We start from the raw sequence: 23,572 nt of genomic DNA, 5'->3' as shown, positions 1-23,572 counted from the left end.
TTAAGGACTTTTCCAGGTGGCTAATCTGTTATATGCTATTTGGGGGAGGGTGAAAATTCAGAAGAACCTATTACTTTAGGTGGAAAGAAAGGAGCAGGGAGGTCTCACTTTACTCCTACTACTATGTACAAAAAGCTCTGCTCTCTCCTCTGATAGAAATAATGAATGGGCTTGAGGAATTCTGGAAGATTCAGTGGATTTGCAGATACACTTTATTTCTGTTGACATTATTGATTTGAGAAACTTGGTAACTACAGTGCTTGGTTCTTATCAAGGTCAAATACTATTTCATGGGAAAAGACCAAAGTTGCTTCTGTGGTGAGGAAGGAAAAGAATGTTGTCTTTTCCTTTCTGCCCCTACTCTTCTCTCCTCACCTTCCCTTCTTCTACTCATTGCTCTCTTACCTGATCTTCTTTCTTTATCTTTTCTTTCTCTTCCCCTCCTTTACCTTCTCTTATTCTCTAGTTCAAGTTGGGATAGATATTAGAACAAGTGTTGGAATAAGCCTGAGCCTGGGGTTATAACTGGATGTAGCCACTATGAGCTCTTTGAGTTGCAGAGAAAAAGGAGGAAGAGGAGAAAAGAAGGTTATTGGAAGCAAATGGAAATGCATATGAAGCCCCAGGTTCCCTCCAAGGAAAGCACATAGACTTGGGGCCTTATAGCTAACCCCATTTTAAGGCCTCTGCCCCAACCAGGGTGAGTCTTATCCACCAAAGACACTGTACTGCAGTGTCTGCTCTTCCTGGAAATGTGTGTTGCTAAGAAAAGCTTTGCTAGCATCTAATGGCACAACCATACTGTCAAAAGCTCACAAGATTATTTCCTCTCCCCCATCCAAGATGTAGCACTCCATCCACAACTTCTTCCTAGGCAGTTCCAAGAGTCTGGTGCATCCATTTAATTTTTAGTTCAGATGAGACTGTTTCAGTCCTACCCAAGTAGATTAGGCCTCAAGTTGATGAGAGATGTACTTATCTATAGGACAGCCTGAGGCAAAATCACTTCACCTTCCAGAGCTTCAGCTTTTTAACTGAAAAAATGGGGTCATAGATTGAACTAGTTTATCTTTCCAAGCTATAAGAGCCTTCAGGGACCAAATAGTTTCAACTCTTTGTTTTACAAATAAAAATCTTGAGACTAAAGAAAATTTTTTAAAAAATGTGTGGTCAAGAGACAAGCTCGCTCCTGTCACATAGTATACACTTAGTAGATGTTAGTTCCTTTCTACTCCATTTAAAGAACTCTTAACAGAAATAGATCTAAAAGCAAGGGGATTCCTGAGGTTGAATCTAGTGCTATTCTTGCATACTACACTGCTTCCAGATGGCTATCAACCCTCGTCAGCTAGACTATACAGGCAGTCCTCGGGTTACGTCAGATTTGACATACGTCGTTTCATGGTTATGTCACCATCTCCCATTTATTTATATAAAAAAAGTTTTGTCATTTCTATATATGTAAATATGTGCTTTATGTTTTTTATTATTTACTGTATTTACCACAAGTAAAGGTCAGGAATTGTTATCTTTCTTTTAAATTTTTTTTTACTGTTTTACTTCATTACTGCTGTGTATGTGCTCCATGTGAGTGACGTAGGTGCTTATGTTGGTGGGTTCCGACTTATGGCGAAAATCACATTACATCGTGCCATAGGAACGGATCTCTGGTGTAACCCAAGGACCTACTGTATACACATCTGACTCTTATCTCTGGCCTTTGGACTTACCTTGGCTGACTCCTTCTCATCCTTTAGTTCTTAGCTTAAAATAGCCTCTTAATGGAATGACCTCTCTATGTTTGGAATCCTAGCTCAAATAGTTCTCCTCACCCCTTTTCCCTCACATACTCAGCACCCTACTGATTTCCTTCATAGTACTTCCTATCACTTGAGATAATTTATTGTTTGGTCAATGTACATGTTTATTTCTAGCCATCTTACTGGTTTTGAACACTGCATTTTGTGATTGGAAACTGTGAAATAAATGGAAACTGTGTTCTATTCATTGATGTATGAGCTAGTGCTTAGCCTAGTATCTGGCACATGGTAGGATATATTACATAATATTTAGTGGATAAATGACTAATGCCCCTGATACAACATAAATCAAGATGAAAAAAGTTTACATTACTTGGGTCAATGTTATGATTAGGTTGAAATGGAGAAGTTGAAGGCATGGAAAGATTAAAGAACTGTTAAGTTGGATGGACATGAGACTCCAGTAAGAGCAGAGCTCGGGCTCTGGCCATGGGAAGATCATTAGGCGAGGGGAGTTGAAGAGTTGAGTATGGGAAAAGTTACCTTATGGCCCACTTCTCTGGGCCTTGACACCTTTAAGTATAAAACAGTTCATAACTGTTGCCCTACCTACCTTATAGGACTGCTGTGAGGTTTGTTGTAATAATAGATGTGAAGGAGAAAAGTTGGATGGGGATAGAACTCAAGAGTGAGTGGCTTATCTGTCACCCCTTCTAGCCCAGGTTTGTCCTGACATGGCCTCTGTAACTGCCTCCCCAGCCTCTAGACTGCAGAGTCATTGTGAAAGAGAAGTCCCTGCAGCAACAGTCTGGACTTTTAGCCCTTACCTCCTCAGTTGCTTAAGAATGACAGTTAGCTTTTGCATCAGTCTGTCTTCTCATCCTGTCCCCCACCTCCCATACTATCTCCCTAAAGCCTATGTGTGACAATTTCCAGGTTAGCATTTCACTACCACTATGGTAATGTTTTGATCTCCCAGTCTCAGGGACCCCAGGGTGGTGATGGTAGGGGGAGAAACCAGGTTTCCTGGACCCCTTAACATGGCACCTGGTCTTTCTAAGAGCATGTCTATTAGGCTATCCTGTCTTCCTTTCTGCTACTTATAACTTTGTGGGGGAGTAAGTTAATTTGACAACTTGGGTTGATTTGCTTAGGGCCCAGCATTGGAAAGTCAGTTTAGATCAGGTCAGATCCAATAATTGGTAAACATGCTAGAAACCTAGACTGAGCTGTACCTAGTTCTACCTCATTCTCATATCATCAACTTAATCACAAAAAATCATGTTGATCATGTTAAAAGGTGGGAAATGGGAAGATGTTCATCCTTGGCAATGTCCTTTTCCCATTATTTCATTTATTTGAAAAACACATGAGTATTTACCTTAAGTCAGGTCTCTGTGCAATGAGAAATATAGCCAAATAAAGAGTGTTCCAATTAGCCCAATGTGTTCATCACTATGATATATCCAAGTATAATACATAATATAGAATGTATAAGCTACAGTGGCAAAACAGAAGTGCTCAACTTTCTGGAGCAGGCAGGAAACAAAAATTCACACAGATCTGAACTGAGACTTTAAAGATAAATCAGATGACAGTGCTCAGTTTACAGGTACAGGCAGGAAGAAGAGCATCATAGACATTCTAGAAGAGTATCCTAAAATAATATGTGCAAATATGTGGATATATTAAGCATACAAGTAAGTCTAGGTCAGTGGTGGGCAAACTGAGGCTCGCAAGCCACAAGCGGCTCATGAACTGCGGTTTGCTGCTCTGTTGACTAATGAGTTTGCCGACCACTGACCTAGACTCTCGATTCCAATAATTACAGGCTGTTGTTGTTCCTTGTGATTAAGCCCCTATCCCAGTGGTCAGCAAACTATTAGTCAACAGAGCGGCAAACCGCGGTTCGCGAGCCACATGTGGCTCATGAGCTGCAGTTTGCCGACCACTGCTCTAGGTGACTAAAATTATGTGTGGTTTGAGTGCAATATTTATGTCGAGGAGTAGCAGAAGGTGAAACTGAATAGATGTACAGGTCCACATCACTGAGGACCTTGAATATCAGGCTGAATTTAGAATTTGTGCCCAAAACAATGAAAAGTTATTGAAAGGAATACTAAAATCCATTTAGCATCTCCCCAAAGTATTTCTTTAGATACACTTGTATACAAAGTATATTTTCAAAGTAAACTCAGATTTAAACAACCAGTCTGACAAATGTGCATGTAGTTATGAGAGCAGCAGGTCCAAATTTTTGGAACTGAAGCTATGCTAGGAAATATAAAATCTATGTCAACCATATTTATGATTACCAATGCCTAAAAATATAATTGTATATTTCTGGATCAAAATATATAAATATAGACTAGCTTTATTTTGCATATGTGTTTCTAAAAAGTCAAGAGCCCAAACTTTTTTCAAAGGATTGAATATCAAGGAAAAAGGAGAAAGAAGACCAAGATTAAGCTAGTAAGGTTGCCAAGCAACCCTGAAATTCTAGGTTTGCTTGGTGTAAAGGAACTGGAACATGGGGAGAAGAGGTGCAGATACTAGATGGGAATTAATATCTTGATGCTTACCACCCTACATTCTTCACCTCAAAAATATCTCCTTTATATGACTCTTTATGCAGCTTTTCTCTAGTTATTTAAACCTAAAAAGTGGATTTGTTTTAACCCTAGCCCTGAGGAAGAGAGGGCAATGTTCTGAGCTGAATTGTGCCCCCACCATTCATATATTGAAGACCCTTACAATGTGATTGTATTTGGAGACAGCCTTTAAAGACATGATTGTGTTAAAGTGTGACCAACAGAATTGGCCTGGTGTCTTTATAAAAAGAGGAAATTTGTACACAAAAACAGATACCAGGGATGTATGCACCCAGAGGAAAGGCCATGTGAGGACACAGTGGAAAGATGGTCATCTACAAGCCCGTAAAGAGACCTTAGGAGACCAAACCTTCAGATACCTTAATCTTGAAGTTCTAGTATCCAGAACTGTAAGAAAATAAATGTATTTTTAGAACCACTTAGTGTGTGATATTTTCTTATGATATCCCAAAATAACTAATACAGGCAGAGACCATTTTTCAGTCCACTGTTCACTGATCCCTCTCTCAAGATACCAAGTCCCTGGCAAAAGGAGTCCTTCTTAGTAGTCTGGAAAGATCTCTCTCTTCCTCTTTAACCGCTATGACCACGTCACCTCATGGGCAGCAGAGTCTAAGAAATAGGCCAGATTTCTGTGCCCTCTACTTTAGGTATGGACCAGGTGCCAAGTGATTTTTCACTGGCATGTTTTGTCCCTTTTCTGAGGTCCCCAGATATGGTTAAAGAGGGATAGCTCCTGGCAGGAGCACAATAGGTAGGAGTTCCCAGTAACTTTTAGGTAAAACCAATGGAAAGGCAGAAAATTCCCGGATTTTGAGTCAAGATACCTTCTGTGTTCTGTTCTGCTATTAACTAGTTGTGTAACTCTTCAAAAATTGTTTAGTCACTCTAAACCTCGGCTTTCACATACATAAACAGGTGACAATGTGTATCTCACTGGTCTATTATAATGACTAATTGGAATGATGTGCAAAAGCTGACTATTATAAATTCTGGAGGAGTTGAACCTGGGATAGTTATTATGAAGGTGTGCCAATTCACACAAGAGGCACACCCTTTATCTAATCCTAGCTCCTCTACTTGTTCATGAAGAGGCCAAGTTAGAACAAACTTGATTCTTTTTGGAAATTGACCCAAACAGAATCAAAAAGAAACATGTGAGCTTAGCCCTTTGCAGAAAAAGTTGAGCCTGAAAAACGAATTTGGACACATGTTACTGATGTGACAGGATTCAGATGTGTCCCAAGTCTCTATCAAGGAACAAGGTCATGTTCCAACTCCAATCCTTAGGAAGACATATCAGGAATGGAATTTGGTAATACAGAAAACAGTAACCCACTCAATTATGTTGTAACTTGGCTGATGTTACTGTTATGTTGTCATAACAGAGAAGTTTTGGGATGGGTAGTGATGACCTCCATGGAGGCTAAAGAAAGAGGAGACAAAAACAAAAGAATGTGTCAGTATGGCACTGGCACTGTCCAAGGAGTGGGGCCACTGAGTCTATGGTTCAAACTGTGCCACAGAGACAGAAATCTCCCCAAATCTGGACAGATCAATTTATCCAGCTACCCTGGCTCTAGGGGTGTGTCCCAGAAGGGTGTCCAAGCCCATTTGTCTTAATCCTCTGTTCTTCAAAACCCTCTTTTGCACTCTAGTCTGCTATCCTGATTAGATTCACCATAGATCAGAGCAACTCGGATAAATAGCAGGTTAGGGCAATTTAGCTTTGTTTATGAATAACGGAAATTAATTTCCCTGTGCTTGATCAACTCTGGATGAAGTTTCTAATCTTGCTAAGCTAAATTCAGACACTGAACCCATGATGACCCCTCTCTGAGGCCCACTCTCTGCCAGGAGTCTCTATTGGTAGTAGCACTTGATTGGTGGGGCCTTCTTTGGGGATCAGTTCATATCCAGTTCTGAATTCTGTCCTCTCTTCCTCCCAAACTTGCTTAACGTGCACACACACGTCCAGGATGGAGGACATGTGGGTTTAGAAGCAGCATTTGTTGTATAGCTTAAGAATTTGGGTGGACAGTGAGTTCAGTGTGTTAGTTTGAGATGTGGCAGCCAAAAACTAATGCCATTTTTTACTGCATTGAAAAATATGCAGTGTCTACAACAAGCATGTCATACTCAAAGGCTAACACGGGCCAAATAAACAAGGTTTAAGTTTATGAGGGCCGCAAAAAAAAAAACAAAAAACCATAAAACTTCAATTCTTATAGAAATGTAGGTTTATTTCGATAGAGACATGCTGAATACAAAGGGCTAAAATAAATGAGTCATCTTTAACATAAAATAATAGAACATTTTAATAAAATTAAATTTTTATTGAACATTAACTTACCAGACACTGAATAACTGCACAAATTAATAAACGTAACACAAATAAAACTTATTTTTCTTGTTCTCCAAAAGCGAAATATTTCCTGTTGCTCACACCAAAAAAGTCAGCCCAAGACAAATGATGTGGCAATTGGCTGCTAAAATATTCCCTGCTAGTATTAGTGGAGAGAAATGGTGCACCTGCACATAAGGCATGTAAAGAAAACGAATGCAACACAATTATAGTAATCAGTCATTAGCAAACATTGTAGTTAGTTATTAATAATTATGTACAACAGGATATTGTAAAAATTAAGTTACAAAATTTTTATTAAAATGTTTCTTACATACCGTTATATTGGCTGGGCTGCAAAAATATTCATTGTGGGCCCCATGAGGCCCACAGGCCATGAGTTTGACATGCTTGGTCTAGAACTAGGGAGGTGACAGTCTTGTTCTACTTAACACTGTTCAAACCAAGGTATGTTTCCCTTATGGGCACCACACTCTGAGAAGAAAGTTGATAAACCAGGACAGCTTCAAACCCCACATTTCCCTAGAAATAGCTGTGGGGTCAAGCTTCCCCCTGGAGCAGCCCTAGCCTCCAAGGTCACCATAGCCCAGCCCTTCCCACAGCCTAGCCTCAAGTCATATTGGGATGCTCTCATCATCCAGAGAGCCATGAGTCTTGGAGAACTTGGGGTTTCATATCCTGCCTCTCAGGCTTTAGGGTCTTAAAATCATTAATCAATTCAAGTGAAAGTCATTCTATTTTCTTATAAAGCATCATAAATAGTAACCATTTAAGCCACTGACACATACCACAGACTAAACTGTCTTCTGTCTTTGGAAGACTTTTTTTTATATCCAAACATAGCTAGGTCTCTCACATTCAAGCATGGGAAGCATGGAAATGTGCGTAACAGGGGTTATAGAGGTTCAAATGGATCACTTCCCAAAATTCTTTTGAATCATCCTCATATAATTGTTTGGGGCAGTTCTTGCTTGGCATTATGATTTCCCTCATGGTTGTTGGTGTCTCTCCAGTGGATCATTGAAGTTTGATGGATCATTTTCTGGGCCACAGTTTACTCTCCTTTTCATGTCTGAGGTTGGAGGTGGCTTCTCACTGTAAAGCATGACAGAGATTTCAAGCATCCTAGAACATGATGTTATTGTCTTTAAAAGGTAGGTATGCCAGACCAGTGTGGCTCAGTTGTTGAGCATCGACCCATGAACCAGGAGGTCACGGTTCAATTCCTGGTCAGGGCACATGCCCGGGTTGCAGGCTTGATCCCCAGTGTGGGGCATACAGAAGACAGCTGATCAATGATTCTCTCTCATCATTGATGTTTCTGTCTCTCTCTCTCCCTCTACCTTCTTCTCTCTGAAATCAATAAAAAATAGAAAAAATTTAAAAGAGTAAGTATAAAAATGTCTGAGGTGCTCCTGTCATTCCTGTCCTTATATTGCCTGTTGATGTGGTTGATGTTGTTCTTGTTCTTATTGATGTTGTTGCTCTGTCATTATAGGTCTTTATATTCTTGCTATTGCTCTGAGTTTTGACTTGCTAATATTGTTTGTCTCACTGGTGTTGACAGTGCTATAATGGAGAGCAGAATACTACTGGAATCCCCCAATTTACAGTTTTTCTAGTTTCTTCAAAAGATACTTGGTCTATCTATCATATGTTTTTGTTGGCTTTACTAGGATTCTGGCAGTATATTTGTCCAGGGGATACAGAGGATAGTTTCTGCCTCATTGTTAGCTAAAGATTAAAATTGAAATGCCACATCACCCATTCAACCAGTGCTTTTATAGCCAACTTTATTTTATAAAACAATAGCTTTCAATCAGATTGTGACCCTAAAGTGAGATGAATGTCTTCAGGATATGAGAGATCCTCTCCTATTGGTTCTGGCTCTTTGAATGGAAGCAACTGCTACTCACCCTTTTTCTATTTCAGCCTACCCAATGGTTCACCAGCCTGACTACCTCAAGCCTTTTGGTTAAGGTACTTTTATTTAATAACACATAATTTTTTGTAACTATATATTTACATGTGTGATCATTTAATTGTCTTGCCAACTTAGATGAAAATAATTTTCATGAGGGCAGGGACTATCTCTCTTTAGTTCAACATAATGGAGTCTGGAAGATGGCAGACATTCAACAAATAGGTGAATAAAAGAATCAAATTATGCTAAAGAAGTCCATTTACCTCTTGACATTCAAAGCACTAATATAAGCTAATGCTGTGCATGTTTATTTAATGGCATTTCATTTATAAACATCTAATGTGATTAAAATAGACAAACCAAAATGGAAAAATTGGCAAAGGATTTGAAGAGGCATTTCACAGAAGGGGTAAAACCAATGGTTGTTAAACATACAAAAGGATGCCTGATTTCACTATTAATCAGGGAAATGAGAATTAAAGCAATAAAAATACTATTTCAGATTAGCAACATTTTAAAGTTAAATAATTTTAAGTTTGGCAAAGGGACTGAAAATAGGCAATCTCAAACACTGCTGGTGAAAATATAAATTAGTCTAGCCATTTTGGGGGCAATTTTTCATCATATATTAAATTATAAAAATATGCATCCAAATGATACGATTTGATTTAAAATAATCCAATATGTATTAGAAGGGGTGGAGTATACATGAAACAAGGTTGGTTATGTTTTGATAATTATTGAAGCTAAGTGTTATGCATCCTATGACTTACTAATATCTCTGCTGATATCTATCCTAAAGGAACATTCCTACACAAGTGCACAAAGACACCTTCCAAGCATATCTTTTAGTGCTGTTTGTAAGAGTGGAATTTGAAAACAACTTAAATCTACATCAATAGTGATATATTTGAATAAAAAATGGTGCATCAGTACTGCACAAAACCATACATCACTTAAATAGAATGAGATAGCCCTAACCAGTTTGGCTCAGTGGATAGAGTGTCAGCCTGCGGACTGAAGGGTCCCAGGTCCGATTCTGGGCAAGGGCATGTACCTTGGTTGCGGGCACATCTCCAGTAGGAGGTGCGCAGGAGGTAGCTGATCGATGTTTCTCTTTCATCGATGTTTCTAACTCTCTATCCCTCTCCCTTCCTCTCTGTAAAAAACCAATAAATATATATTTTTTAAAAATAGAATGAGATATGTCCCACTCACTTAAGTAGAATGAGATATCTAACTCACATTTTTGAATGCAAAAATCAAATTGCAGATTAATGTGTACAGTATGATACCACTTGTATAGAAAATAAACATTATGTATAACATCCAAAACATATATATACATATATATATATATATATGAGAAACTCTTCAGAGAGCCATCTCCACCTGTAATGCATACCAAACAATAATAGTGATAATTTTCAGAAGAATAGGGAAGAGGACTGAGACTAGGGTAAAGGTGGGAATGGAGGTTAAATAAGACATTAATTTTATATGTACACTAAAGGCCCGACTTGCACGAAGATTCGTGCAAGAATAGGCCTTCCTTCCCCTGGCTGCTGGCACTGCCTTTGCTCTGGCCGGAGCCGCCTTTCTGCCTTCACTCCGGCCAGAGCCACCTTCCGCCTATTGTCTTGTCGCATCAATTTGCATATTCCCTCCTTATTGGCTGTGGGTGCTTCCATCTTTGTCACAGAGTTACGGTCAATTTGCATATTCTGCCTTTATTAGGTAGGATTTTATATATTTCAATTTTTACAAGGGGAATATATTAAAATATTTTTATACCTATCCCAAAATGGCAGCATAGGTAAACACCAGTACTTGCCACCTCTCACAACTGCATCAAAATTACAACTAAAATACAGAACAACCAACATTCAGAACCACCTAAAATCTGGGCAAATGGAGTTCCTACAACTAGAAAATAAAGAAGAAAGTACATCAAGACCAGCGAGAGGAGTGGAGGCCTAGAACAGGCTGGCCCAATACCCACACATGATGTTTTTATTAATTAGGAGAGATATATCCACTGCAGAAGTCTCCAATGGGACACAAGGGGTCCAAGCCCCACACCAGAACCCCAGGCCAGGGTTCCAGAGCAGGGAAGAGAAGTTCTTGTAACTTTAGGCTGTAAAAACCAGCAGGGATTGTAGCTGAGTGACACAGAGGTTGCTGGAAACCCAGGCAGTTCCCCTTAAAGGGCCAGTGCATGAACTTACACTCAATCCCCCTGGGCTCCAGCGCTGGGGCAGAAACTTCAAAGGAACCTGGGACATTTGAGGAGAAACTGGATTATCTTGCATCAGGGCAGGAACTCAGGGGCAGCTTTCTCCCAAACTGGGGTGCTTGCAGGGGTCAATGTTCATGTGCTGGGACCTCCTCCATTGCAGAGCTGACTGGCAGCAATACCTGAGTTTTGATCAGCCTGGCTCACACTGTTTTCTCTGCCTTAGTGATTCCCTAAGACCCTGCCCCATCCACTTTGCAGCCCCACCCAAACTGTTTGCAGCAGCTTTTCCATATGAATTTTCTGTCCTTGCTCAGTCTTCAGACTTCCCTAAAATCTCTCAAAAAAACAGCAGCTGGTGTCAGTGTGCCCTAAAACTCCATATCAGAAGAGCAAAAAGAAAAAAAAATAATCAAAAAAATATGAAAGTAGTGTAAGGAGTCTCTGCAACAACTTCAAGTGTACAAACATTCACATTATGGGAGTTCCATAAGGAGAAGAGAGCAAGATCTTGAAAACCTAGTTGAAGAAATAATGACAGAAAATTTCCCCTACCTGGTGAAAGAGACTTACAAGTACAGGAAGCACAGAGAGTCCCAACCAAGAGGAACCCAAAGAGGCCCACACGGAGACACATCAGAGTTAAAATGCCAAGGGCTAAAGACAAAGAGAGAATCTTAAAAACAGCAAGAGAAAACCAGTTAGTTACCTGCAAGGAAGTGCCTATATGACTGTCAGTTCATTTCTCAACACAAATTTTGCAGGCTAGAAGGGTGTGGCAAGAAATATTCAAAGTGATAAATAGCAAAGACCTACAGCCAAGATTACTCTACCTAACAAAGGTATTATTTAGAATTGAAGGTCAGATAAAGAGCTTCACAGACAAGGAAAAACTAAAGGAGTTCATCACCACCAAACCAGTATTATATGAAAGGTTGAAGAGTTTTCTTTAAAAAGAGGAAGAAGAGAAGAAGAAGAAGAAGAAGAAGAAGAAGAAGAAGAAGAAGAATATAAATAATAAAATGGCAATAAAAATCAAAGTAAATGAACAAGGAATCTAATGAACAAAATAAACTGATGAACAAAATAGAACCAGAGGCATGGAAACATAGAACAGACTGATGAATCCCAGAGGGAAAGGGGAGAGGGGGAGAAAAGATTAACCAGAGATCTCATATGCATATATGCATTACCTATGGACACAGACAATAGGGTGGTGAAGGCTTGGGGCAGGGCAGAAACAGGGTGGAGGGTGGCATCTGTAATACTCTCAACAATAAAGATTTTTTTAAAAACATTTCATAACTTGGAAAGATTTTTATATTAAACTAGAGGCCTGGTACACTGATTTGTGCACTGGTGGGGTCCCTCAGTGTGGCTGCGGGGATCAGGCCAAAACCAGCAGTCCAATGCCACCTGCCACTCCAGCTTGCCACTCCAGTTTATCACAGCCCCACTGTGCCTGCCACGGGCTCACGCCCAGTCAGTCCCAATTGGGAGAGGCTAACAGCACCACAGAAGCACTTGCCAACCGTGAGCCCTGCATCTGGTGCCCATCAGCTAGCTGAGCAGCACTCCTGCTGTGGGAGCATACTGACCACCAGGGGGCAGCTCTTGCATTGAGCATCTGCCCCTGGTGGTCAGTGTGCATCATAGCAACCAGTCGACTGGTCGTTCGGTCACTTAGGCTTTTATATATACCCTATCCTATCTAATAAAAGGGTAATATGCAAATTAACCATCACTCCATCACAAAGATGGTGGTGCCCAGTCCTCTCAGCCCTGCCGGAGTCCTCCAGTCCAGGGGGGGCAGCCGCTGAGAGTGGGCAGTGTGAGCAGCCTGGCGGAATGCTTGCTTTGTCATCACTGTCCCGGAGACTCTGAAAGTAGGGAGGAGTAAGTCCCACCCCCACAGAATCAACCAGAATCAGCCGTTGGTCAGACAGCTCTCAACGGCCTGACAGCCAGGACTCTCATTCACCTGTATCTCAGACCATGACAGCAAGGAGGTGGGACTATGTCTAAAGAGAAACTATTGATACAATGTAGCTCTGCAGCTAAAAGAAGCTGGCTTTATCGACAGAAAATGTCTGCAGACCAACAAGGGTCTGATCTTGAAAGAAGGCGGCACCTGTGACAGAATGTATCTGAAAAGCTACTATTGGCAAAACGTAGCTCTGAAGCCAAAAAAAACTGGTGTCATTGACAGAAAATATCCAAAGACCAATGTGCCTTTGAAGTTGAAAGAAGGCGGTGGTGATGACAGAATATGTCTAAAGAACAGTCATCAACAAGTACTACCAATACTGGTAAGAACTGCCTTCTCAGCAAAAATGGAATACATGAGGATGCAATTCTCAAGCATAGTTGTGGTGGAATGACTGTTAGATGTCAATTTTGCCTATCACTAAATTTCTCTGATGAAAAACCATCCGATGGGAAATTTACTCGATGTTGTAGCAGAGGTAAAGTCTATCCAAATGATTTACATTTTCCAGAATATCCAGCATATTTAAAAAGATTAATGACAAACGAAGAGTCTGACAGTAAAAATTTCATGGAAAATATTTGTTCCATAAATAGTTCTTTTGCTTTTGCTTCCATCAGGATATAGGCCATACTGTTTTAGAATACATTGACAAGTTTATCACCATACTGGAACTTTACATCCTTCGAATGTTGTTTCTCAGAAGCAGGGGAGGGCAGTTGGGGGTGACCAGGCCTGCAGGGGAGGGAAGTTGGGGGCAATCGTGCTGGAAGGGGAGCAGTTAGGCATCGCTCAGGTTTGCAGGGGAGTGGTTAGAGCAGTGGTTCTCAGCCTTTCTAATGCCGCGACCCTTTAATACAGTTCCTCATGTTGTGGTGACCCCCAACCATAAAATTATTTTTGTTGCTACTTCATAACTGTAATTTTGCTACTGTTATGAACCATAATGTAAATATCTGTGTTTTCTGATGGTCTTAGGCTCTACAGCAGCGGTTCTCAACCTGTGGGTTGCGTAAGACCATCAGAAAACACAGATATTTATATTACAATTCATAACAGTAGCAAAATTACAGTTATGAAGTAGCAACGAAAATAATTTTATGGTTGGGGGTCACCACAACATGAGGAACTGTATTAAAGGGTCGCGGCATTAGAAAGGTTGAGAACCACTGGGTTAGAGGGTGATCAGGCTGGCAGGCAGAAGCAGTTAGGGGCATTCAGGCAGGCAGGCAGGTGAGCAGTTGGGAGCCAGCAGTCCTGGATTGTGAGAGGGTGCAGGCTGGGCTGAGGGACACCTCCCCAGTGCACAAATTTCATGCACCGGGCCTCTAATATATATTTATAGCTTAGTGAAAATAAATAGGTTACAGAGCAACATAATCACATTACAAGAATAAATATACACACAGAAAAATGTCTGTAGGGATGTACACCAAAATGTTTACATGGTTATCTTAAGGTGGTGGTGGTAAAATTTTTGGTATTATTTTTTTGTTGTTGCTTATCTGTATTTTTGCATTTTCTGTAATAAATATGTAATCTTATATAATAAAAGCCTAATATGCAAATCAACTGAACAGTGAAACAACTGGTGGAATGACCGATTGCTATGACTCACACTGACCACCAGAAGGCAGACATTCAAAGCAGAAGCTGCCCCTAGCCCACAGGCCCCAGGCCAGCCAAGGAGGGTGCCAGCGGGGGAGGGCCCCCAGATCGCCCCACGGTGGTGGCGGGGGGGTGGGGCCGGTGAGCAGCCGGTGCCAGGCTAGCCTAGGTGGGTGCCAGCAGGGGCTGCCCAATCGCCCCACCCGTTGCCCCACAGATTGGCCCTGATCGCCAGCCAGGTTAGGGACCCTACCCATTCACGAATTTCATGCATCAGGCCTCTAGTATTTGTATAATCACAAACAAATAAAAAATAAAGTATAAACATAACTGAATTTTCCTACATAAACAGCCTTCATTTAAATAAATATACTGAGGCCTGGCCAGTGTGGCTCAGTTGGGAGAGCATCTTCCCATTTACCTAAGGGTTGCTAGTTCAATTCCTGATTAGGGCACATGCCCAGGTTGTGGGCTCAGTACCTGGTTGGGGTGGGTATAGTAGGCAACAGATCAATGTTTCTCACATCCATTTTTCTCTTTCTCTCCATCTTTTCCCTTTCTTTCTCTCTAAAATCAATAAAAACATATTTTTTAAAAAGAGACTAATGAAAATGCATTCTAATAATCCATGCTAACTATATTCAAATTATTAGATATCCTGGAGTGGTTAATGTAAGTTTTGTAGAAAACAAAGGACTTTGAATTAAACCTCTAAATATATGGTTAGATACAGAGAAATAGAAAAAGGATAGTGGGGGAAAAGCAGCATAAACCAAGACATAAAGGTTGGAATAAAACTTACACATTAGGATAATTGAGTGGGAAAAGGGGTGAAATAAAGTGTTAGGGACCCTGATGCTGAAATTAAAAGCAAGACAAAATGGATGGTGCTTTAGTGTACAGGCTCCAGAATCAGACTACTTGGGTTAAAATCTTGCACTCTTTAGTTTTGTCAGTGGCAAAATGGCACCAAATTATTACTGGTGATTAGACCTCTGTCCAGCAACCTCGGTAGTTGAGTTCTGGATAAGATAGAATTCAAAACCAAGACTCAAATACAAAAATTTATTTAGAAAGTCCCAGAGGTAGAAGAAGGGAGAAGTGGAAGAAGTAAGCCAGCTTGGCTGCATGGTCTCAGGAAACAAGTTACAGAGTACAGAGGCAAACAAAAAGAACGAAAACATAGATATATGCGTCTAGGTGAAGGAGAAGGGGAAAGGCTTAGGCATGCTGAGAGAGAGAGAGAGAGAGAGAGAGAGAGAGAGAGAGAGAGAGAGAGAGAGAGGTGCTGGGCCCTCTGTCCTGAGGGTTTTTGTCTCTTCTCTGAAGATGGGGATTTTAAGGGTGGTCCCAAGGGAGGATCTCAGTAGGATATTCATCAGCTTTCCAGGTATGTCCTTTCAGGGTGATGGTGCTAGGGCAGAGGGTCATTAGTCACCACAATAGGTCCTGATGTCAGCCATGGCTTCACCCCACCTGGCCTTGCTGTTTTTCTGGGCCTTGAGCTGAAATACAACTGAGGCCTGTGGTATCTCTAGTTTGACCAAAATTCTGTCTCTGTGGTCAACAGACCTGAGGCTTTGTTCCTAAGATTGTTTAGTGCTGGTCAGAACCTCACTGTCTTAAGGGTTTAATGCTTAAGGGAGTGGTTGTGCAAGGGTTTGTATGAGAATCTCATTAGGCTTTTCTCTGGCCTCCTCATTCCTCCTCTAAGGGTCTCTACCACATGACTAGCATCATGGCACAGGAGGACAGGTCAGGGGAGGGTCCGAACCACATGGCCAGCAATATGAAAGGTCAGAGGTTCTGAACTTCATGACCTGTGATATGCCAAAGAGTCTAAACTGCATCACCAGTGATATACCAGGAAAGGAAAGGTCACCTTGGGGTCAAGGTTCCACCCTACAATTTTCCATTGCTAGGCACCTTGGTGACCTTCCATACCTGGCCTATTATCCTTGCTTTGCTCATGCGTAACTGCCTACTACAGTTTAACTTTGGACAAATAATTTAACCTCTCTGGGCATCAGTTTCCTTATCTGTTAAAAAAAAAAGGGTAGCCCTGGCCAGGTTGCTCAGTTGGTTGAAGCATCATCTAGTACACCAAAAGATCGCAGGTTCAATTCCCGCTTGGTACACATACCTAGGTTGTGGGTCCCATGCCATGTCAGGGTGCATACAGAATTGATGTTTCTCCCTCCCTTCCTCTCTCTCTAAAATCAATAAAAACCTATCCTCAGGTGAGGATTTTAAAAAAAGAGTAATAAAGTTAATGGTGTTTTGTAAAGATCTAAAGGAATTATAGATAGATTAGATAGATAGATAGATAGTTGATAGATGATACAGGGTGTCCCAAAAAATATATACACACTTTAACAACTGATAGCTCAACTGGTATTTCTCTCCTTTCAGATTTAAACCATTGGAATTAGTCATTATTCAAAGTGTGTATAGATTTTTGGGACAGCCTGAATATATACATATACATATACATACACATATACATATAAATATATATATACATACACATATACATATAAATATATACACACACACACACACACACATATATATATATATATATATATATATATATATATATATATATATATATATATATGCTTGTCACCACATAAGGTCATGAGGTAGTTTCAGCATAGAAGAGACAAGGTCTCTTAGAGACAGTAATATACACAGAGATGACAGAAACACAAGACACACAGAGAAAGAGCATTTAGAGAACAGTTGCAGATCCTTGAACCTCATCTTCTGAGGTTGGGAGATACAAAGAAAGGCAGTTATCAAAGAGAAGCAGCTAAAGGCATATGAATGTCATTGAACAACTCAGGATGGCAAGGGCTGTTTTATCTGGTGGGGGAAATAAATAAATTCTTTGGTAACATTTCCAGTTCCTGGAGCCCTAGGCATAAATGCTGCTAGGCTGGCCTTGTACTTCAGAGAGACCTCTCATCCCCTGAAGAGCCCTATTTTGCTGAGTAGAAATGACTTTGTTGACATTTTGGCTCAGAATGTAAATGTGTCACACTTGTCTGAGCAATGGTTCAGTGTGACTCCTCCAGGTTTTAGGACCCTGAGTTGGGAGAAAATGTACCAGAAATGAGAATTAACTGTGAGGGATTTTTAATGAAAGTGTTGTTAATGAGTCTTCAAAAAGCTTGAGTCTTTAGTGTTCCTTTTATTACATTTCCTCACAGGAACTGAATGGATGGCAACATTACTGAATTTGGTGTCCTGCTCTGCATTCTTCCCTTAGCTGAGGTGGGGGGAGGTCCATCTCTGAAATGTTGTTTTCTCTTCTGAAAAGACAGGAACTGAGTTCACCTCTTAACTTTCCCCCTAGGGTTGTTGAAGATCACAATGGTTGTGACAGGATTTTGTTTATGGGAAGCCACATACATGTGGAGTTTGGAGGCTAATAATTATTAATACATTCACCCAGATAAAAGATGGAAATCAAATGAGTACTATTTGGAATAAACATCAGAATTCTTGTGTGGTTTGAGGCTAATGTGTTGTGGCATGCCTGTTCTCAATGGAATTACAACCATCTCTGAAAATATTCTGGAGGTCAGTGGATAAATATGCTTTGGTGAATAAACATTTTCTTCCCACCCAATCTCTAGGCCTAAAGGTAAAGTAAAAGCCAAAGCAAACAGGACATAGTCTGCATATTGATTTACCAGAGGCTGGTCCAAATGTCTGTATCTGTCTAATTTTTTAGTTACTTTCTCCACATCAAACCCATCCCCTCAATTTTAATCAACATCAGGAAACCTAGAAGGCAGGAAACCAGAGTTTGGACCCCATTCAGCCTGGGTTCATATTGTACATCTGGGCAAGCTTAAAAAATCATTTGTTTTGTTATTTTTGGCCTGCCTGACAGATAAACTAAATAGCTTAGTTAATTGAGGGTGGGGGAGTGAGAAAGAGGTAGAGGTAGTGATAGCCTAGATAAAGTATTTGCTTATAAATTTTAGGAATTGTATAAATAGAGAGAGACGCAGAAGTCCAAATTACTCTTTGCTGGCACAATATCACAATCTGGATTTGGACCTTAGTCCCTCCACCCCTTACCCTCTCTCTAAAAATGCCATAACCTTTTTCTCAAATCCGTCTTAATACTTGCAGGTACCTTGGCTTGAAACCATCTCCCCTTTTCCCCTTCTCTGACAGGTAAATTATCCAATATCCTTGGTGACCCAGCAATTTCTATATGACTCTATCAGTTCTTTAATAACATCCTATCCAATAAAAGAGTAATATGTAAATTAACCATCACTCCGCTACACCTACAAGCCACGCCCACCAGCCGATCAGGAGCAAGTATGCAAATTAACCCCAACCAAGATGGCTGCAGCCACGGAGCGAGCAGGAGGCTTGGGTTTCCCAGGCAATGGGGGAAGCCAAGCTTTCTGCACACACTGGCAGGCCCAGGCCTCCACTCAAGGTTACAAAGATTCAATTATAGAAGATAAATAAATCCCAACAAAAATGGCTGCAGCCACAGAGCGAGCAGGAGGCTTGGCTCCGCTCAAGGCTACAAAGTTTAAATTATAGAAGATAAATAAATCCCAGATACCAGGGCCTGCGCTTGTGTCGCCGGGGGGCAGAGCCAGCCTGCAAACCACCACAGTCCCCTCGCTCAGGCCGCCCCACACCCCAAGGGAACCCCCACCCTGATCCGGGACACCCTTCAGGGCAAACCAGCTGGCTCCCACCCATGCACCAGGCCTCTATCCTATCTAATAAAAGAGTAATATGCAAACTGACTGTCACTCCAACACACAAGATGGCTGCCCCCATATGGACACAAGATGGCCGCCACAAGATGGCCAGCAGGGGATGGTAGTTTGGAGGGACCAGGCAGGCCTGCAAGGGAGGGCAGTTGGGGGTGACCAGCCCTGCAGGGAAGGGCAGTTGGGGAGGACCCAGGCCTGCAGGGGAGAGCAGTTTGGGGGGACCAGGCCTGCAAGGGAGGGCAGTTAGGGGTGACCAGGCCTGCAGGAGAGGGCAGTTAGGGGTGACCAGGCCTGCAGGGGAGGGCAGTTAGGGGTGACCAGGCCTGCAGGGGAGGGCAGTTAGGGGCAAACAGGCTGCAGGGAAGCAGCTAGGAATCAATCAGGCTGGCAGGGGAGTGGTTAGGGGGTGATCAGACTGGCAGGCAGAAGCGGTTAGGGGCAATCAGGAAGGCAGGCAGGCGAGCAGTTGGGAGCCAGCATTCCTGGATTGTGAGAGGGATGTCTGACTGCCCCTTTAGGCCTGATCCTACCGGGCAGTCAGACATCCCTTGAGAGGTCCCAGATTGGAGAGGGTGGAGGCTGGGCTGAGGGACACACACACACCCGTGCACGAATTTTGTGCACCGGGCCTCTAGTTGGGTTATAATTATCATGTTTGTCTGTACTGGGAGAGAGATTGGGAGCACCTCCTAAAACCGGATCTATTAATCTCTAGGTCTTAACACCATCTTTGGCACAGAGTAGTCACGTGGCATTTCTGAAAAGAAACAAGGGGAAAGAGAGAGAGTGTAAACAGAGAAGGGAGGAAGGAAAGCTACCTGGAAAGAACCCAGAATTCTAAGTCAAGTGATAAGGTTTGAATTATAATACAGTTACTTTGTAACTGAGTCATGTAGAACAAACTACTTCACCTTTCTAAGCCTCAGTTTCCTTATGTGTAATATGGAGCTAACTACTTCTAGTTCTGTCTGCTTCACTCACTCCATCATGAAATAAGGAAGTGGGAGAAAAGAGGAGGTAGAGGTGAAAAAAAAAAAGAGAGACATAAAAATATAACTCTGCCATTTGTGAGGAAGGGCATCAGTTTAAGGTTGTAGTTGTGTACCCCTGGTTACAGGAAGAACAATGACCACTAGAGAGCAGTATTACATAAGGGAAAATGTTCCCAGTAGCATAGGAAACAGCCCACAGCTGGATGGGCCAAGTCACAAAAGAACCTGTACTGCTGGAGGCTCAGTCAGAACTTACAGTTCCCTGTTAAGTTTGGTACATCATATCCCAGGTGATTGACACTACATATCTGGGTCACAATTGCCTAGTGTTCACAGTTGGAAAGAATGTTTGATTATTTATTTGTTAGAAATAAGGCCATCTTCATGAGACTGTTGGTGTCTGTAACTACTCAGAAAATACCAGTAATTCTTCATTGTCTACAGAAGAAAGTTAAAAAATCTTAGCCTGGTACTCAAGGTTTACTATAATCTGCTCCCAAAGAACCTTTGCCTGTCTTCCTCCTCATCTTTGCATCAACCTCCATGGAATTGCCAAGCTGAACTTTTCCCCAATCTCTGAACATACATACCCCTTCCCTGTATAGTTCTATTGGCTTGACTTGGCTCCCTCCATTGGAATCTTCCACAAGATGAAACTCAATAATCTTTTTTTTAATTTCTTTATTGATTAAGGTGTTACATATGTGTCCTTATCCCCCCATTGCTCCCCCACCCCCCACTCATGCCTTCACCCCCCTGTTGTCTGTGTCCATTGGTTAGGCTTATATGCATGCATACAAGTCCTTTAGTTGATCTCTCCCCCTCCCCCCACCCTCCTCTACCTTCCTTCTGAGGTTTGATGGTCTGATCGATGTTTCCTGTCTCTGGATCTGTTTTTGTTCATCAGTTTATGTTGTTCATTATATTCCATAAATGAGTTAGATCATGTGATATTTATCTTTCTCTGACTGGCTTATTTCACTTAGCATAATGCTCTCCAGTTTCATCCATGCTGTTGCAAATGGTAAGAACTCCTTCATTTTTACCACAGCATAGTATTCCATTGTATAGATGTACCACAGTTTTTTAATCCACTTAGCTATGGTGAATTGTGCTGCTATGAACGTAAGGGTGCATATATCCTTTCTGATTGGTGTTTCTAGTTTCTTGGGATATATTCCTAGAAGTGGGATCACTGGGTCAAATGGGAGTTTCATTTTTAGTTTTTTGAGGAAACTCCATATTGTTCTCCACAGTGGCTGCACCAGTCTGCATTCCCACCAGCAGTGCACCAGGGTTCCTTTTTCTCCGCATCCTCGCCAGCACTTGTTGTTTGTTGATTTGTTGATGATAGCCATTCTGATAGGTGTGAGGTAGTATCTCATTGTGGTTTTGATTTGCATCTCTCAGATGATTAGTGACTTTGAGCATGTTTTCATATGCCTCTTGGCCTTCCTTCTGTCTTCTTTCGAAAAGTATCTATTTAGGTCCGTTGCCTATTTTTTTTTATTGGGTTGTTTATCTTCCTTTTGTTAAGTTGTATGAGTTCCCTGTAAATGTTGAAGATTAAACCCTTAGCAGTGATAACATTGGCAAATATGTTCTCCCATACAGTGGGCTTTCTTGTTGTTTTGTTGATGGTTTCTTTTGCTGTGCAGAAGCTTTTTATTTTGATGTAGTCCCATTTGTTTATTTTCTCTTTTGTTTCCATTGCCCTAGGAGCAGTATCAGTGAAGAAATTGCTTCCGCATATGTCTGAGATTTCGCTGCCTGTGGATTCCTCTAGTATTTTTATGGTTTCCCATCTTGTGTTTAAGTCCTTTATCCATTTTGGAAACTCAATAATCTTTAATGACACAGTTACATAACACTTTTTCCCATACAAGCTTCCCTAATTCCACTAGCCACAAGTTACCAGAAGCCAGAGACTTCTCTGTGATTTATATAAACTTAACACTTATATTATATTTGTTTCATTCATTTATTCTTTTGTTTATCATGTATTGATTGAATATTTATTACGTGCCCGGTACCATGTAAAGAGCTAAGAAATGGCCAAGGCTTTGCCATGCCCTCTAGGAACTAAGTGTACACATGGAGAATGGCAGACATATCATACTCTATTAGTTGTGTACATGTTGTGTGATAATAGAGGTACAGGGGTACACAAAAAGACTGAGAAAATGAGGTTAGAGCCAGTCAGGAATGCCAGATAAAAGAGTTAGGATATGAAGACAGAGAATGTCTCTTTGGATTAATGTTCTTCAAATACTTAGCATGTCAACATGTATTTGGCGAATCACTAAACACAATATAAAATGGGTCTTTTGAAGGAATTTTTGAATTGAAGAGAAGGCTGAGGATTGGTGACTTAGGCCAAGGATTCCAGATGAGGTGAGAAGGACAATGACAGTAAACATTAATTTCCTCTACTAGATGTGAAATTGTTTGGAAGCAACAATAATGCCATGTTTAATTATACCTCAGAGCACCTGCAATAGGGTGTTTATTATTAGAAATTTATGCATTTGTAGAGTTTCAATGTTGGAAGGGACCTTAGGGGGTATCTAGCACTTGTTCTGCAAATGAGGAAAAGGAAACTGTAAGAAATGAAGTCATCCAGCTTATTTGTATAAAAGTTAAGACTTGGAACTCAAAGTTCAGTGCTCTTTTAACTCTTCTGCACCTCATATTTCAAAACATTCAACAGTCCTCATTGCAGCTGAGACACTGGAAGTAAAGATCTGAAATATATCTCCAGCATGTTGGTTTCAGAAGGAGTGCTAAGGAAGATCCAGATCTCATTGTATACATGGGGAGACTGAGACCCATAGAGGAGAAGTGACTGGCTCAAGGTCACAGGTCTGGAGCCAGATCTGGGGCCAGAACTCATTAGATATTTGTTCAGTATAATTGAGCAAATTCCCTCTAATCAAGGCATCATGTCTTATATCAGTTAACAAGTGATTACTCTTCACTTTGGAGAATAAACAGTCCTCCAACTGATATCATTTGTCATTTAGTCTTAATCTTGAACATGTATACTTTTGCAAAAATTTTTTCATAGCCTGGAACATTTGCCTTAGCCACAAGCATAATAACCAATGAGCTATTCCAAGGTATCTAAATAATTTGTAACTACCCAGAGAAAATTTTCCTCGCTCCCTCTGCTTGGCTCTTCTCCTTCTTCCCTGCTATCACCAAAGTGAAAAAGAAAATGAAAGATATGTAATAATTTCTAGACAGTGGTTTTCATTGTGGAAGTTAAAAGGCTGATTTTTACAAGTTATGGGAGCAGATAGCATTGAGGCTGAGTTGGGCAGAGGGA

The 23,572-nt window shown here is 41.1% G+C and overlaps 1 protein-coding gene across 3 annotated transcripts in view; it reads left to right on the top strand.

The window, feature by feature from the left end:
* VSIG4 (V-set and immunoglobulin domain containing 4) overlaps nt 1–22,229 on the top strand; it is a 121,008-nt gene extending 98,779 nt beyond the window's left edge. The window contains exons 7-8 of one of the 3 annotated variants that reach the window (XM_080652153.1): nt 8,670–8,717; nt 21,964–22,229. In XM_080652153.1, coding sequence (XP_080508279.1) covers nt 8,670–8,694 — 25 coding nt within the window. In that variant the 3' untranslated portion in view covers nt 8,695–8,717; nt 21,964–22,229. The remainder of the gene's footprint in view (nt 1–8,669; nt 8,718–21,963) is intronic. The other 2 variants (XM_080652151.1, XM_080652152.1) reach the window with 2 other exon arrangements.
* The last annotated feature ends 1,343 nt before the right edge of the window (nt 22,230–23,572 follow it).

Source organism: Plecotus auritus, assembly GCF_963455305.1.
Source record: "Plecotus auritus genome assembly, chromosome: X".
Taxonomy (NCBI): domain Eukaryota; kingdom Metazoa; phylum Chordata; class Mammalia; order Chiroptera; family Vespertilionidae; genus Plecotus; species Plecotus auritus.
This window is presented reverse-complemented; position numbering and strand designations above follow the sequence as displayed.